This window comes from Scyliorhinus torazame, chromosome 13 (assembly GCF_047496885.1).
Source record: "Scyliorhinus torazame isolate Kashiwa2021f chromosome 13, sScyTor2.1, whole genome shotgun sequence".
Classification (NCBI taxonomy): Eukaryota; Metazoa; Chordata; class Chondrichthyes; order Carcharhiniformes; family Scyliorhinidae; genus Scyliorhinus; species Scyliorhinus torazame.
Genome location: NC_092719.1, coordinates 29,397,913 through 29,413,768, shown reverse-complemented (window position 1 = coordinate 29,413,768; position 15,856 = coordinate 29,397,913). Strand labels below are relative to the sequence as shown.

At 53.1% G+C, this 15,856-nt stretch overlaps 1 protein-coding gene across 4 annotated transcripts in view; it reads right to left on the bottom strand.

Moving 5' to 3' along the window:
- Positions 1-15,856, bottom strand: part of LOC140387918 (echinoidin-like) — a 74,154-nt gene that overhangs the window by 3,808 nt on the left and 54,490 nt on the right. For all 4 annotated transcript variants that reach the window (XM_072471230.1, XM_072471229.1, XM_072471232.1 and 1 more), the window contains 2 exons: positions 9,723-9,863; positions 9,533-9,638 (listed from right to left, as the gene is read on the bottom strand). In XM_072471230.1, the coding sequence (XP_072327331.1) occupies positions 9,533-9,638; positions 9,723-9,863 (247 nt within the window). The remainder of the gene's footprint in view (positions 1-9,532; positions 9,639-9,722; positions 9,864-15,856) is intronic.

Genomic DNA, 15,856 nt, shown 5'->3' with positions numbered 1-15,856 from the left:
TTTATTATAAGGTTAACTATATTAACATACTTGAACTGTGGGTAAATGAAACACCAGCATTAACTGTTGACCCTTGCCTAGTCCTAACCAGGTGATGCACTCAGCACAAGGTGAATGTCTGTGTTGCAGGCTGTGAGCTCTGAGTTCCGAGCTGGCTGCTACTAGAATGAGCGGGAACTCTCCTGTCCCCTGTCTTTATAGGGCGTGTGCTCTCACTGGTGATTGGCTGCGGTGTTGTGTATGCTGATTGGTCCCACTGCATGCCCATCAGTGTGTGTGTGTGTCTGCACCTGAATATACTGGTATATATTATGACAGACGGCACTGGGACAGCGCACTGACGTCAGGAGGAGACGGTACTGGGAAAGCGCGCGGACGTCAGGAGGAGACGGTACTGGGACAGTACGTGGACGACAGGAGGAGACGGTACTGAGACAACGCGCGGACGTCAGGAGGAGACGGTACTGGGACAGCGCACTGTATCAGGAGCAGGCAGTACTGGGACAGCGCGCTGACATCAGGAGGAGACGGTCCTGGGACAGCGCAGTGACATCAGGAGCAGGCGGTACTGGGACAGCACACTGACGTCAGGAGGAGGCGGTACTGGGACAGCGCGCTGACGTCAGGAGGAGACGGTACTGGGACAGCGCGCTGACGTCAGGAGGGGACGGTACTGGGACAGCACACTGACGTCAGGAGGAGGCGGTACTGGGACAGCGCGCTGACGTCAGGAGGACACGGTACTGGGACAGCGCGCTGACGTCAGGAGGGGACGGTACTGGGACAGCGCGCTGACGTCAGGAGGAGACGGTACCGGGACAGCGCAGTGACATCAGGAGCAGGCGGTACAGGGACAGCACGCTGACGTCAGGAGGAGGCGGTACTGGGACAGCACGCTGACATCAGGAGGAGACGGTACTGGGACGGCGCAGAACATTAGGAGCAGGGGTTACTGGGACAGCGCACTGACGTCAGGAGGAGACGGTATAGGGACAGCGCACTGAATCAGGAGCAGTTGGTACAGGGACAGCGCACTGATATCAGGAGGAGACGGTGATGTGTTGGGTGTTCTGGATCACAAACAGGTCACCAACGCTGGAAGTGGTGCAACTCTCTTTTATTATAAGGTTAACTATATTAACATACTTGAACTGTGGGTAAATGAAACACCAGCATTAACTGTTGACCCTTGCCTAGTCCTAACCAGGTGATGCACTCAGCGCATGGTGAATGTCTGTGTTGCAGGCTGTGAGCTCTGAGTTCCGAGCTGGCTGCTACTAGAATGAGCGGGAACTCTCCTCTCCCCTGTCTTTATAGGGCGTGTGCTCTCACTGGTGAGTGGCTGCGGTGTTGTGTATGCTGATTGGTCCCACTGCATGCCCATCAGTGTGTGTGTGTGTCTGCACCTGAATATACTGGTGTATATTATGACAGACGGCACTGGGACAGCGCACTGACGTCAGGAGGAGACGGTACTGGGAAAGCGCGCAGACGTCAGGAGGAGACGGTACTGGGACAGTACGTGGACGACAGGAGGAGACGGTACTGGGACAGCGCGCGGACGTCAGGAGGAGACGGTACTGGGACAGCGCGCGGACGTCAGGAGGAGACGGTACTGGGACAGTGCGCGGACGACAGGAGGAGACGGTACTGGGACAGCGCGTGGACGTCAGGAGGGGACGGTACTGGGACAGCGCACTGACGTCAGGAGGAGACGGTACTGGGACAGCGCACTGACGTCAGGAGAAGACGGGAGAGGGAAAGCGCGCTGACGTCAGGAGGAGACAGTACTGGGACAGCGCACTGACGTCAGGAGGAGACGGTACTGGGACAGCGCGTGGACGACAGGAGGAGGCGGTACTGGGACAGCGCGCTGACATCAGGAGGAGACGGTACTGGGACAGCACGCTGACATCAGGAGGAGACGGTACTGGGGCAGCGCGCTGACATCAGGAGGAGACGGAACTGGGACATCGTGCTGCCATCAGGAGGAGACGGAACTGGGACAGCGTGCTGACATCAGGAGGAGACGGTACTGGGTCAGCGCGCTGACATCAGGAGGAGACGGTACTGGGACAGCGCGCTGCCATCAGGAGGAGACGGTACTTGGACAGCACACTGATGGCAGGAGGAGATGGTAGTGGGACAGCGCTGCTGACATCAGGAGCAGACGGTACTGGGACAGCGCGCTTACATCAGGGGCAGACGGTACTGGGACATCGCGCTAACGTCAGGAGGAGACGGTACTGGGACAGCGCGCTGACATCAGGGGCAGACGGTACTGGAACATCGCGCTAACGTCAGGAGGAGACGGTACTGGGACAGCGCACTGACATCAGGAGCAAACGGTACTGGGACAGCACGCTGACGTCAGGAGGAGATGGTACTGTGACAGCACACTGACATCAGGAGCAAACGGTACTGGGACAGCGCGCTGACGTCAGGAGCAAACGGTACTGGGACAGCGCGCTGACGTCAGGAGGAGACAGAACTGGGACAGCGCACTGACGTCAGGAGGAGACGGTACTGGGACAGCGCACTGACATCAGGAGCAAACGGTACTGGGACAGCACGCTGACGTCAGGAGGAGACAGAACTGGGACAGCGCACTGATGTCAGGAGGAGACGGTACTGGGACAGCGCACTGACATCAGGAGCAAACGGTACTGGGACAGCGCGCTTACATCAGGGCAGACGGTACTGGGACATCGCGCTAACGTCAGGAGGAGACGGTACTGGGACAGCGCGCTGACATCAGGGGCAGACGGTACTGGAACATCGCGCTAACGTCAGGAGGAGATGGCACTGAAGCAGCGCGCTGATGTCAGGAGGAGATGGTACTGGGACAGCGCGCGGCCGACAGGAGGAGACGGTACTGTGACAGCGCACTGACGTCAGGAGGAGACGATACTGGGACAGCGCACTGACGTCAGGAGAAGACGGGAGAGGGAAAGCGCGCTGATGTCAGGAGGAGACAGTACTGGGACAGCGCACTGACATCAGGAGGAGACGGTACTGGGACAACACACAGACGTCAGGAGGAGGCGGTACTGGGACAGCGCGCTGACATCAGGAGGAGACGGTACTGGGACAGCACGCTGACGTCAGGAGGAGGCGGTACTGGGACAGCACGCTGACATCAGGAGGAGACGGTACTGGGACAGCGCGCTGACGTCAGGAGCAGACGGTAGTGGGACAGCGCTGAAGTCAGGAGGAGACGGTACTGGGACGGCGTACTGACGTCAGGAGGAGACGGTACTGGGACAGAACTTGCCAAGGAAATTGACCATTCCCAGGAAGCGCAGTTCTGCCTTCTTGTCCTCGGGGACTTTGATTGCCTCGGTGGCTTTAATTTTGTCTGTGTCGGGGCGCACACCATGCTGCGAAATCTGATCGCCCAGGAGCTTCAGCATGGATGTCCCAAAACAGCACTTGGACCTGTTTAGCTTGAGGCCATGTTCATGTATGCGTCAGAATACTTTCTTGAGTCGCGACACATATTCCTCTGGGGTTGTGTACCAGATTATGATATCGTCAACGTAGACATGAACCCCTTCTATTCGCTCCATCATCTGTTCCATGATGCATTTGGAAAATCTCTGATGCCGAGATGATGCCAAGTGGCATCCGGTTGGAGGGATCCGAAGTTCATCCAGCTTCAGCTCCAGTTCCCTAACACGGTCTTTGAGGAGCTGGAGTTGGGTGCACTTCCCGCAGGTATAGTCAGCGGGGACACCGGTGGTATCCCTCACCACCCACATCCTACAGGAGTTGCATGCAACTGGCCTAGCCTCCATCCTCTCTTACCTTACAGAATATAGCTGCCCTGTGGACCAACTGAACCTCCGTTCTCCGACTCCGTTCCCAGTCAGCTGCACTCTCTGTAAACTCCTGGCTCCCTTCTTGCTCTTTGCGGAAATGTAGGAAACAAAATGAAAGGAGCGCCTTACTCCCCCCTCACCTAACTCCCTCAGTCACCAAACTCTCACTATAGCACTCAAATGCACCAAATTCAGCACTCAGTGCAAACAAAGTCTGTACTGTAGGGGATCACTTTTATACTGTGAATCTAGCCTCTGAAAACTGGCCTAATCGAATTCACTAATTAACAAGCTCCAGCTGCAAGTACCTACAAGTAGAACCTTTGTTTAAAGCTGATTGAAAATTCACCTTCTTCTAAACCAAACACCAACTTTTAAGTTAATTAACTAAATAAAAGAAAGACTAGACTTTAGATAAAATGGAGCCTTATACTCCCTCAGTCACCAAACTCTAACTGTAGCACTCAAATGCACCAAATTCAGCACTCCATTGTATTCCAGAAGTTTGCAGGCAGCTGGAAGGATTGTGGGGGGCTTCTTGATTCTCTTCAAGTCCACCTGCGAAATCAGGTTGGCGGAGGCACCTGTGTCCAGTTTGAACTGGGTGGGGCAGTGGGTGACCTTCATCACCGCATGCCATCCGTCCTCAGAATCCACGGCCAGGATTGATTGGACTTGCGATGTGTCCGGTGTGGCGTATTCGCACTTTGTAATAATGCCCACTCGGTAAGTGTTGTCCGGGCATTCATCATCTGGATCCGTCACACTGCCTGGATCAGAGTCATGCATTCAGTGTTGCACACTTCTAATGCGCCGCTGTCGGAATTGGGAGCGCTGGCTCCTGACTGGTGCTGTAGATCTGCACAGGGCTGCATGGTGGTTTGGTTTCCCAGTTTAAACAGCGTTTGCCTCTTGCAGGGTAGTTTTTTTAAAAATGGGCGGTGCCGCAGTTCGCACACGTCATGCCCTCGGCGTCATGTCGCTCAGTGCGTCGTTGCGCATGCGCGGTGCGGGTCTCGGACGTCTGCACCTGCGCAGTGCGGTTTTCGGCCACTTTGTGTTCCCGATCGCATTGTGCATGCGTTGGGCCCGGGGAAGAGCGCGCGAAATGGCCGCTTTCGTCAATGTAGAGGCGCTGCATCCCGGAGATGGCCTGAACACTCTCCATCTCGTGGCAGGCTTGTTGTTCACTTTCTGCCATTTTGTACTGTGAATAGCGATTTTTAGAGTGCTCATGCACAGTACACGTTTCAATCGCAACTGGCAGGGTCAGGTGTTTGATTTTCAACAATTGCTCTCGCAGAGAATCAGAGTGGACTCCAAAAACGATTTGGTCTCTGATCATGGAGTCAGTGATATCACCGAAGTTGCAGGATTGCACGAGCAGTCCAAGGTTAGTTAGATAGGAGTTGTAGGCTTCGTCTTTACCTTGCATCCTCTGCTTGAAGATGTAGCGCTCAAAGATTTTGTTGGTGTCCACCTCGCAGTGGCTGTCGAATTTGTCCAGGATGGTTTGGTACTTTGTTTTGTCCTGCCCTTCGGAAAAGTGAAAGGAGTTGAAGATCTCTATCGCATGGTCACCCGCAGTGGTGAGAAGAAGAGCTATCTTCCGAGCATCGGTTGCGCCATTGAAGTTGGATGCTTCCACGTATAGTTGAAATTTCTGCTTGAATGATCGCCAGTTGGCACTAAGATTGCTGGTGATCCTGAGCTGGTGAGATGCCTGAACCTTGCCCATTGTGCCTGTATTCAGTAGCTGGTTGTCACGGATCTTGTGGAGTTGAACTAAATAGATTGAACAGTCACACCTGGTATCATGTTGTCTTATGCTGCTTCAGGATAACACAGGCTGCTGCTTGATGCAGTCTTAACTAAAGGATGCTCCAGACTCTGAAATGAGTTCAACATGTTTATTGAACTATTAACAGTTCTCAAATGAGTTTGACTCTCTGCTAATCTAACTGGAGTAAGTCCAACTGTCCCAGCTTGCTCTAAGCCACGTGCTGGGGTGTGATGCTGCTGATCAACCCTGTCTAACTCTCTGGGTGTCTGCCTGTGGAAAGAGGCAGGGTGTGAGTGCCTCATCCCTTTGATAGTGTTTATGTCATGCCCCTTTGTGGTGATGCCACTTCTGAGTGTCCTGACTGCCCATTGGTTGTGTCCTTTTCTCTGTGTTTATTGGTTGCATGTTTGTATATCGTGACAGGTTTTGGCACAGCACGCTGATGTCAGGAGGAGACGGGACTGTGACAGCGCACTGACATCAGGAGGAGACGGTACTGTGACAGCGCACTGATGTCAGGAGGAGACAGGACTGTGACAGCGCACTGACGTCAGGAGGAGATGGTACTGGGACAGCGCACTGACGTCAGGAGGAGACGGTACTGGGAGAGTGCGCTGACGTCAGGAGGAGACGGTACTGTGACAGCGCACTGACGTCAGGAGGAGACGGTACTGTGACAGCGCACTGACGTCAGGATGAGACGGTACTGGGACAGCGCACTGACGTCAGGAGGAGATGGTACTGGGACAGCGCATTGATGTCAGGAGGAGATGGTACTGGGACAGCGCACTGATGTCAGGAGGAGACGGTACTGGGAGAGTGCGCTGACGTCAGGAGGAGACGGTACTGGGACAGCGCACTGATGTCAGGAGGAGACGGTACTGACACAGCGCACTGACATCAGGAGGAGATGGTACTGGGTCAGCGTGCTGACATGAGGAGGAGACAGTACTGGCACAGCGCGTTGATGTCAGGAGGAGGCAGTCCTGGGACAGCGTCTGACATCAGGAGGAGACGGTACTTGGACAGCGCGCTGACGGCAGGAGGAGATGGTACTGGGACAGCGCGTTGACGTCAGGAGGAGACGGTACTGGGACAGCGCGCTAATGTCAGGAGGAGATGGCCCTGGGACAGTGTCTGACGTCAGGAGGAGACGGTACTGGGACAGCGCGCTGACGTCCGGAGGAGACGGTACTGGGACAGCGTGCTGACGTCAGGAGGAGACGGTACTGGGACAGCGTGCTGACGTCGGGAGTAGACTGTACTGGGACAGTGGCCAATGAGGGGGTCGGAGGAGGAGAGTAGCCATCTTTGAAATTGGCCATGCAGCCCAGGGGCTCCAGAGATGCTGCCCCAGTTCCTGGGTGCATGGCGGGGGGACGGGGGAACCCACAGAAAAGACGCTCCTGATCATGAGCCTGGGACACCATTGATGGGGGTCGCCCCTGGGCCGGGGGACTCAGTGCCCGGAGAGTCCAACAGGCCACTCCCTGGTTTGTACATACCATAGCAGGGGCAACCACAGCTGCCTGTCTGTCCCACCGACCACCCCCAGGCCAGGGCCCTGTCTGTGGTAGTATGCGGAGTCACTTTAACATCCCTCTGACCATGGCGACCGCTCGGTGCACAGCTGAGGGTTATTGCCGATAGGGAAATGGCAATGTTAGGTAGCTGAGCACTTCACAGTTCACAGGCGGAATCCTGTGGGTACTGTGCCACGCCGCAGGCAAGTGCTATTGCCTCGCATCCCGATGAGGAGGCCTGGACACTCTGTCTGAACCCTGGGGGCATCAATCCAACAGCGACGGCAGCCGACAATCACACCCAAGAGCTGGGCTGCAGCACTGGGGAGCTCCCTGTGAGCAGAGGGTGAGTGTGTGTGGGTGGAGGGGGGGGGGTTAACCAGGGCCCAGTCTGGCCTGTCGAATGGCACCCTGAGAGAAGGCGAGGATCAGGGGATTGGGGGGGGGGGGGTTGTGATTGGGGATATGAGGGTCCTGGGATTGAAGGATAAACGATTGTTGGTCTCTCACCCTTTCCCATTCCTTACAGATATCTATTCTGGATGATATTGTGACCCCAAAGCAGTTGCCCTCCGGTTCTGATGGCAGGCCAGGCGGCCAGACGCCGGTGAAGGCAGAGGAAACAGAGCCGACGGAGGCTCGAGTGGGCAGCCCAAGTGCAGGGTCCGCCCCACACCCTGAGGACCCGGCCGTCCATCAGGCCAGGGAGGGACCAGAGGGAGAGGCCAGCAGTGTACAGGAATCGTAGGTCTTTCGAGGATGTGTCAGAGAGCGCATGTCACAGGAGACTCTGCCTCAACAAGGGGATGGTGCCGCACCTGTATCATGTCTTTGCAGACTTGTTACTTTGCGAGGAGGAGGCTCCCAGGTACCCTGTTTGCCCGGGCATCAGACTATATAAACTTTGACCTGGACCAAGCAAAAAGATGATCAACAGCAGGATGCTCCTTCATTGCTGAGAATCCCCAGGTCCAGGGGTGTAATAGATGGCATGCCTGTCTCCTTCTCTGCACTGGGGCATCAGGGAGTGCCCTTCATTAACAGGAAGGGTTTCCACTCCCTGAATGTCCACCATGTGTGTCACCACCGCCTCAGGATCAGCCACGTGTGTGCACGCTTCCCAGGGACAACAACTACATCCAAGAGCTGTCAGAAATCTCCGGTATCTTCGAGGAACACCCCAAGATGGCAGATTGGCTCTTGGGGAGAAGGGGTTCCCACTGAGGAGCTGGTTAATGAAGCCAGTATAGAGGCTGCAGACCGATGTGGAGACCCGGTATAACCAGCCCCATGTGGCCACCTGTGCTGTCATTGGGCGGTGCTTCGGAATGCTCCGGATACGGTTTTGATGCCTCGACCACTCTGGTGGTGCACTCCAGTACTGAAGCCTACCGAGGTGTGTTTCTCTGCGCTGGTGAGGGTGGGGATGACAGCTGTGACGCATCGACGGTGGGGGCCACGCCGGATGGGCCGAAACCATCGGATGGCGATCCTGCGGGAGAATGGACGTGTGGTCAGTGAGAGGGAAGGAACATGTTGGCTGACAGGCACAACTCAGGTGAGACAGGTCATTTAGGTGGGGCGGGGAGAGGGGTGGTCGGCCCTCATCCCTGCGGTGCAGACCAACCTCAACGTCAGTGACTGCTCTGTCCCCGGTCACCCCCACGACCCGGTTCTGGTCAGGGATAAGGACTCTGATGTCCAGCAACCTGCTGCCTGTCTGGGCCCTCTCCTGCTGATTGTGTGCTAACCTCTCGTGCGGAGATAGGGAGAGGGCATTGTGAGTCGCATGCTTGATGCATCGTGAGGGGGGTGCTGCTGGGCATGGTTGCATTGTGCTAGTGGGTGCTGCCGCACAGGCATGCTGATGTGCTGGGGGCCTGGAGTGGCGGGTGGGGGGGGGGGGGGGGGGGGAGGGGAAGAGAGGCTGAGAGAAGCGGGTGCGAGGTTGGGAGTGGCAGGGTGGGGGGGGGGGGGTCGGGGCGGGGGGGGGGGGGAAGTGTGATCGGTGCCAGGGGGCCGATGCCAACTCACCTGTGTGGCCCAGTGGAGGACATTGAGCTTCCTCCCACACTGGATGTCTGTGCTCCAGGTTACTCTCCCCGAACTGGCGGCCGCTGAAACTGTCTCCCGGGCGGCAACGGCTGACCTGTGGCTGACCCTCCAGCCATCTTGAGGGAACAGGGTGTCCCGTCTCGAGCAGGCGGTTTAGATGAATCAGCTGGTGGGACAGTCAGTTCCATTGTGAGGCCCGTGGGGCATCATTACCCTCCCTAATTGACGCTAGATACCGGTGGCGGTCTCGCCCGTTCAGCCATCGGGAAGCACCGGGTAATTCCCGCCCGCTACCACACTGAGAAACGTTTCCATTAGATCGCGCCCAATATCACACAACAGCAACTTACAGTGCGCAACCTCCACACAATCCTCATCTCCATTGTTACTGGGTTCAGACTGATGCCATTTTGTATACTGTACAGGAGATCCATCACTCCATTCGAAAGCCCTCTCCTGTGGAAATAAAAAATCACATCTTTTAAAATGTATAACTTGTTCACCCTAAACAATGTGACAGAGCAATTCAAGAAACCGTACCTTCTCGATGTCATTCAAACCAATCCAAAAGTGGGTATTATTTCCATTCAATTCAGACGGGATTCTGTGAATGACGTAACTCTGCCTCATGGAGTGTATGGAGGCAAGGTGGCTGGGTTGGGCCAGGTGTTGGCAATACCGCTTTAAAAAAAAGATAATTTTATTGCTCGTTACCTTTTTACAATGAACATATTCAATTGTTTTGACCCATATGTTTAAAGCTGAAACGTCCTTTTGCAGAATGTGAAGATTAAAACTACAACCTCCTGCTCTGTGTCCCAGGATCTCCTGATGGGCACTGATTCCAAACGTCAGTGAATGGGGACACACTCACACTGATTACTTGGAACCAATCGTAGTTTCAAACCATTAGATTGAAATTCCAGTAGGTTCTGTGTATCAGCTGAAATTGGGCTGGGTTTGAGCTCAAACGCTCTGGTCGCGAGTTTGCGTAAGCGTTCACCACGAGCGCAAACAACGATGTGGGTGGAAAATATCCCGAGACTGAAAAAAAGGAGATTCTCGCCGGCAAGATTGAGATTTCATATTGTTCCCGACCTGCTCCAATGACGTAATGAGGTTCCTGCTCAGGAGGGTTGGGAACCTCATTTCAATACAGTAACGTCTGATTAGAAGACAGTCCCATCATCACCGCCTCCTCCCATTGTGTATATGAACCAGTTTACATCAGGTTTTCACAAACCTGGCCTCAGCTCTAAGGGGGAGTTCGGCAGTGAGTGGGAAGGTCGCCAATATCTACCAGCTAGTCCATGGGAGAGAGAGCATCAGAGAGCCTGGTTTGGTGGGGAGAGGGGGGGGGGGGGGGGAGTGACACCCATATTACAGAATTACGGGTTCAGCAGGTTTGCTTGTGAGTCCGGGCAGGGCATTGAGTGTAGTTCTGGCGGGGTTGAGTGCGGGACTGGGGGGAGAGGGATGGTTTCTGGGTCTGTGGGGGGGCCCACCAGTTCAGGAAAGGGGCGTTTCTTGTGGGTTCAGGGGGATTACTCACTAACAGGTTGGGGGGTGGGTTGCTGCTCATGGGTCCGGCGGTGGGTTGCGTGTGGGTCCGGGTTGAGCTGAGGCCTGAGAGGTGTCATGTGAGTGTCCCTTTGAGAAAGGTTCAGTCTCATCATGTGACTTGTAGCACATTGGGATGTGGCTGTCAGGTGAGAGGTTTTTTTTTTAGGTTTCCGTTTCAGTTTAACTGCTTTGGACTGCAGAAGGAGAAAGATAGGTGGATAAGGGCTTTGAAAATAGACCAAACGTATAAAGCACTTGGAGAAATGATAATTTTGGAGGAGTTTAAAAATTCAATTCCTGATGTAATGAGAACTCATGTGGAAGAGCAGAGGATTAGAACTGAAAGATTAGCAGCAGAAATGGCAGATGATTATAAATTAGTTCATAATCAAAGTTTGGTTTCCGATGTCAGTTTCAGCCTGTGAGGGATAGAAACTGGAGAAAAGAGAAATACTCAGGTGGTAATGGTAAAGGAGATCTGATGGGAGATAATAAGGAGAGTGTACCTCAGATTAAAAAAGAAATCCAGGAGGTTTGAAGAGAAATGAAAAGTTTCAGATGTTTTTACTGTAATAAAGTAGACCATGTAAAGTCACAGTGTTGGAGGTTTAAGAAGAGCACTGGGAAGGCTGATGTGGTAAAACAGGATAAGCCAGTAGGGTTTGTTAAAGTGGTAAAGGAAATCCCAATTGAAACGAAGGAGGTGCAAAAGAATGTACATCCTGATCTAGTGGTGATTGCGAAGAAGGTGCCAGATATTTTTAAAGAATTTACTTGTGTGGGTAAAGTTTACTCATGTGTACCAGGAGGAGTAGGTAAAGAAGTCAGAATTTTAAGAAATACGGGAGCTAGTCAATCTTTGTTGGTAAGAGATGAGGAGTTAGGCAGTTTGGGAGGAATATTGCCAGATAAGGTGGTATAAAGTGGAATTCAGGGTGAGAAGAGTAGTGTTCCGTTAGATAAGGTGAGGTTGGAGAGTCCAGTGAAGAGTGGTGAAGTGGTAGTAGGGGTAATAGAGAAACTATCTTGTCCAGGAATACAGTTAATTTTGGGTCATGATATAGCTGGATCGCAGGTGGGAGTGATGCCTATTGTGGTTGAAAACCAGTGGAAAATCAAACAACTGAGTTGTTGGAGGACGAATATCCTGGGATTTTTCCGGTTTGTAACAAGGTCGCACAATGGCTCTGGTGACCTGGCTCGCCTGGTCAATACAAGGTTTGTGTAATGATGCTCCCTCAGGAAGGGTGGCATCCGTGACCTCTCTGATACATTTATGTGCAGAGGCCTGAAGATGCCACAAAGATCACCTGTGGAACTCTGAAAGGAGCCACTGGCGTAGAAATTTAGGGCAGTTGTGACCTTCAGGACAACCGGCAGTAGCTGGCCTTTGAGTTCCTGTGGCACCAACTCCTAGAGAACTTGGCAAAGTTGAATGACCATGTACCTGGCCATTTGGAATCTCCTCCTGCACTGGTTCTCGCTCATCTCAAAGAATATCAGCCAGTGTGTAAACTCTGGCCTGATGACATCACCTCCGAGCGACCACTCTCAGTGCCCAGCCTCCAGCAGGTGAGCAGGCCCAGCCACGCCTTCATTCTCAGGGATCTGCTCCTGCCTCCATGAAGCCACACATCAGACTTTCCCAAATGAATGGGCTGTGTGATGGCCTTGGTCCCAGGGCGTGGGGGTGGGGGGGGGGGGGGGGGGCACGCAGTAGCGGCGTTATGCATTCATGACCATCCAGCCTTTACATGGAAACAATGAAAAGTGTTGTTCTGCGTACAGTCCAGGCAGATCGGTCCATACGTGAAAAACATAGTAGGACATAAATACACAATGTAAATACTTAGACACAGACATTGGATGAAGCATACAGAGTGTAGTGCTGCTCAGTAGAGAAGATGTGTGGAGAGATCAGTTCAGTCCAGAAGAGGGTCATTCAGGAGTCTGGTGTCAGCGAGGTAGAAGCTGTTTTTGAATTTGTTGGTGCGTGTTCTCAGACTTTTGTATCTCCTGCCAGATGGAAGAGGTTGGAAGAGAGAATAACCCGGGTGGGAGGGGTCTTTGATGACGCTGCCCACTTTCCCAAGGCAGTGGGAGGTGTAGACAGAGTCAATGGATGGGAGGTGGGTTCGCGTGATGGACTGGGTTGTGTTCACAACTCTCTGTAGTTTCTTGTGGTCTTGGGCCGAGCAGTTGCCATACCAGGCTGTGATGCAGCCAGATAGGATGCTTTCTATGCTTTTCGCGGGCTATAAATTGAATGTTGGAAAAAGCGAGGTCTTCCCAGCAAACGTTTCGGGGCAGTGCGAATCTGGGGGTTCTGCCATTTAAGGTGGCAAGGGAGAGTTTCCGGTATTTTGGGTTCCAGGTAACGCGTGAGTGGGCCATGATGCATAGGGGATTAAACAGTGGCATACTCTGCATTTGACATTGGTGGGGAGGGTACAGGTGGTAAAGATGCACAGAGTGGCAAGATTCCTGTTTGCTTTTCAGTCCCTCCCAATTTTCCACCCCAAGGCTTTTTTTCAGAAGGTAGATGCGCTAATCTGGGAATTTGTGTGGGAGGGTTGCTGAGGGTAGTCGGACTCTATCGCATAGCCAGAGGCGGGAAGGGTACTGATGGTCCAGATTTGCTGCATTACTATTGGGCAGCGAATGAGGGCCCCTGTGTCGGCCCCACTGCCGTTCACCATGAGTAAGTACATGGGTAGCCCCGTGGTGAAGTCATCAAAAAGAATTTGGAGCCAGCTGAAGAGGCACTTTATACTGGGGCACATGTTGGTGATGACTCCACTGTGTGGGAATCATAGGTTTGTGCCGGGGGCGGGGGGTGGGGGGGGGGGGGGGTGTGGGGAGGGAAGGATGGGATGTACAGGAAATGGCGGGAGGAAGGGTTAGTGTGGGTCAGGGACATGTTTGCAGAGGTTATGTTTGCCGGGCTACAGGAACTGTGGAGAAGCTCGAGCTACCATGGAGGAGTGAGTTCAGATATTGGCAGGTGGGGGACTTCGCGCGCAATAAGCTGCCCTCATTCCCTCAGGTACCGGAAGATAAGATTTTGGAGAAAATGTTGCTCCCGGATGAAGGGAGGAATGGTAGCAGTCAGGACATATATTCGGTGGTTGGGAGTGAAGGGCATAACCTCAGTGAAAAGGATCATGTGGAAATGGGAGGAGGAGATGAGGAGGGAGCTAGGTTGGAGACTTTGGTGCGAGCCATGGCGCCGAGTGAACTCAATCTCCTCCTGCACGAGGATGAGTCTAATACAATTTAAGGTGGTTCATAGGGTCCTCATGACTCGGGCCCGGATGAGTGCGTTTTTCCCGGTGGTAATGGGAGGATGCGAGAGGTGCGGGGGCCGGCTGGCAATCCACGCCCGTATGTTCTGGGAGTGTGTGGAGTTGGAGAATCTTTGGGAGGTGATGTTTAGTAACATATCGAGAATTGTAGGGTTTGTGATGAAGCTGAACCCTATGCCGGCCTTTGGGGTGTTGGAGGTGCTGGGGCTGCTGGAGGGGATGGGGGCCGATGTTGTGGCCTTTGCCTCTCTTATCGCCAGGCGACAGATACTTCTGAATTTGGGGTGGACCACGCCTTCAGGGAGTTGCGGCTTAGTTGGGAGACTTGTACGAGTCTCTCATGTTGGAGAAAATCAAATTTGCCCTGATGAGGTCAGAGGAGGGTTTTAAGGTATGTTGGAGGCCGTTTGTGACTATATTTGAGGAGATGTGTATCGTGGCATGGCGTGGCGGTGGGGAGGGGGGGGGGGGGGGGGCAGTAAATGGGGAAAATATACAAACTGTATACTCTGTTGGAAGTTAAGGTGGTGTTGCGATGTTGAAAATGATTGGGATAAAATAGCTTTAAAAAAATTATTATTCCCATCACATTGTTCATTCGCCAATCGATATTAGGGTAGTTGAAGCCGCCAACAATTACTGCCCTATTGTTTTTGCACTCCGAAATCTGTCTAAATGTTTGCTCGTCTCACTCCCTTCCACTATTTGGGGGTCTACAGTCCAGTCCTAGCAATGTGGCTGCCCCTTTTGTTATTTCTGAGCTCAACCCGAAAGGCTTCATTTGATGCTTCATTTGATATATCATCCCTCCTCACAGCTGTAATTGATTCTTTATAATGATGTTACACTCCCACCATTTTTATCCCCCTTCCTATCCTGCCTGAAAACTCGATGGGGAGGATTTTCCCCTCCTGTTCTCAGGGTGCGGGATTAGCAGCGGGTAAAGGACGCCCCGATCTTTAAAAATGAAGTTTGTGACCGGGCGGCCTCACTCAGCGCCCGCTCTGCCAGCAGGACGTGTGGGACCCGCTCTTAACGATTTCTATACAAGGCCCGAACAATACGGCGGAGCGGACAAAGCTGTCCTTGGAGACGGGACGTCCGCTGTTTTTCCCGCTCATCACGCCACTCTGCCTAAATATTGGAAAATTCCGCCCTATATCCTGGGATGTTTGCTGCTGTTTTTGCCCCTCCTTAAGCCAGGTTTCTATGACAACGATGATATCATGCTGCCACGTGTCTGCCCTCAGCTCACCGGCTTCATTTACTTGGTTCCTGATTTACATATATACCTTTTAACTTTGCCAAATTCCTGTGCTGCGCACATTTTAACCTGTGCTGCTTCCGTCTTTCCGAGTCACTCACTAATTCTTTTACCCAAAAGCTTTTTCACAAATACATGGACAACACCTGAAATTAATTTTAAAAAGCTCTTAATTTAAAGACCGACAATGTTACCCATGTTGGTTGTATCTATGGATCTTCTCGTGCTTCTGCCAAGTAACGTTCACGCCACACGAGTGCCAGGCAATGGCCATCTCCAAGAGGCGAGAATCTAATCTTATCTTACCATTGACCCGAAACTGAACTGAACTAGCCACATAAATACTGTGGCTACGAGAGCAGGTCGGGAACTGGGAATCCTGTGGTGAGTAACTCACCTCCTGACTCTCCAAAGCCTGTCCACCATGTACCAGGCACCAGTCAGAATGGTGATGGAGTACCCTCCAGTTCCTGGATGAGAGCAGCTCCAACAGAACTGAAGAATCTTCACAGATTGTCACAATTCAGGACAAAGTAGCCGGC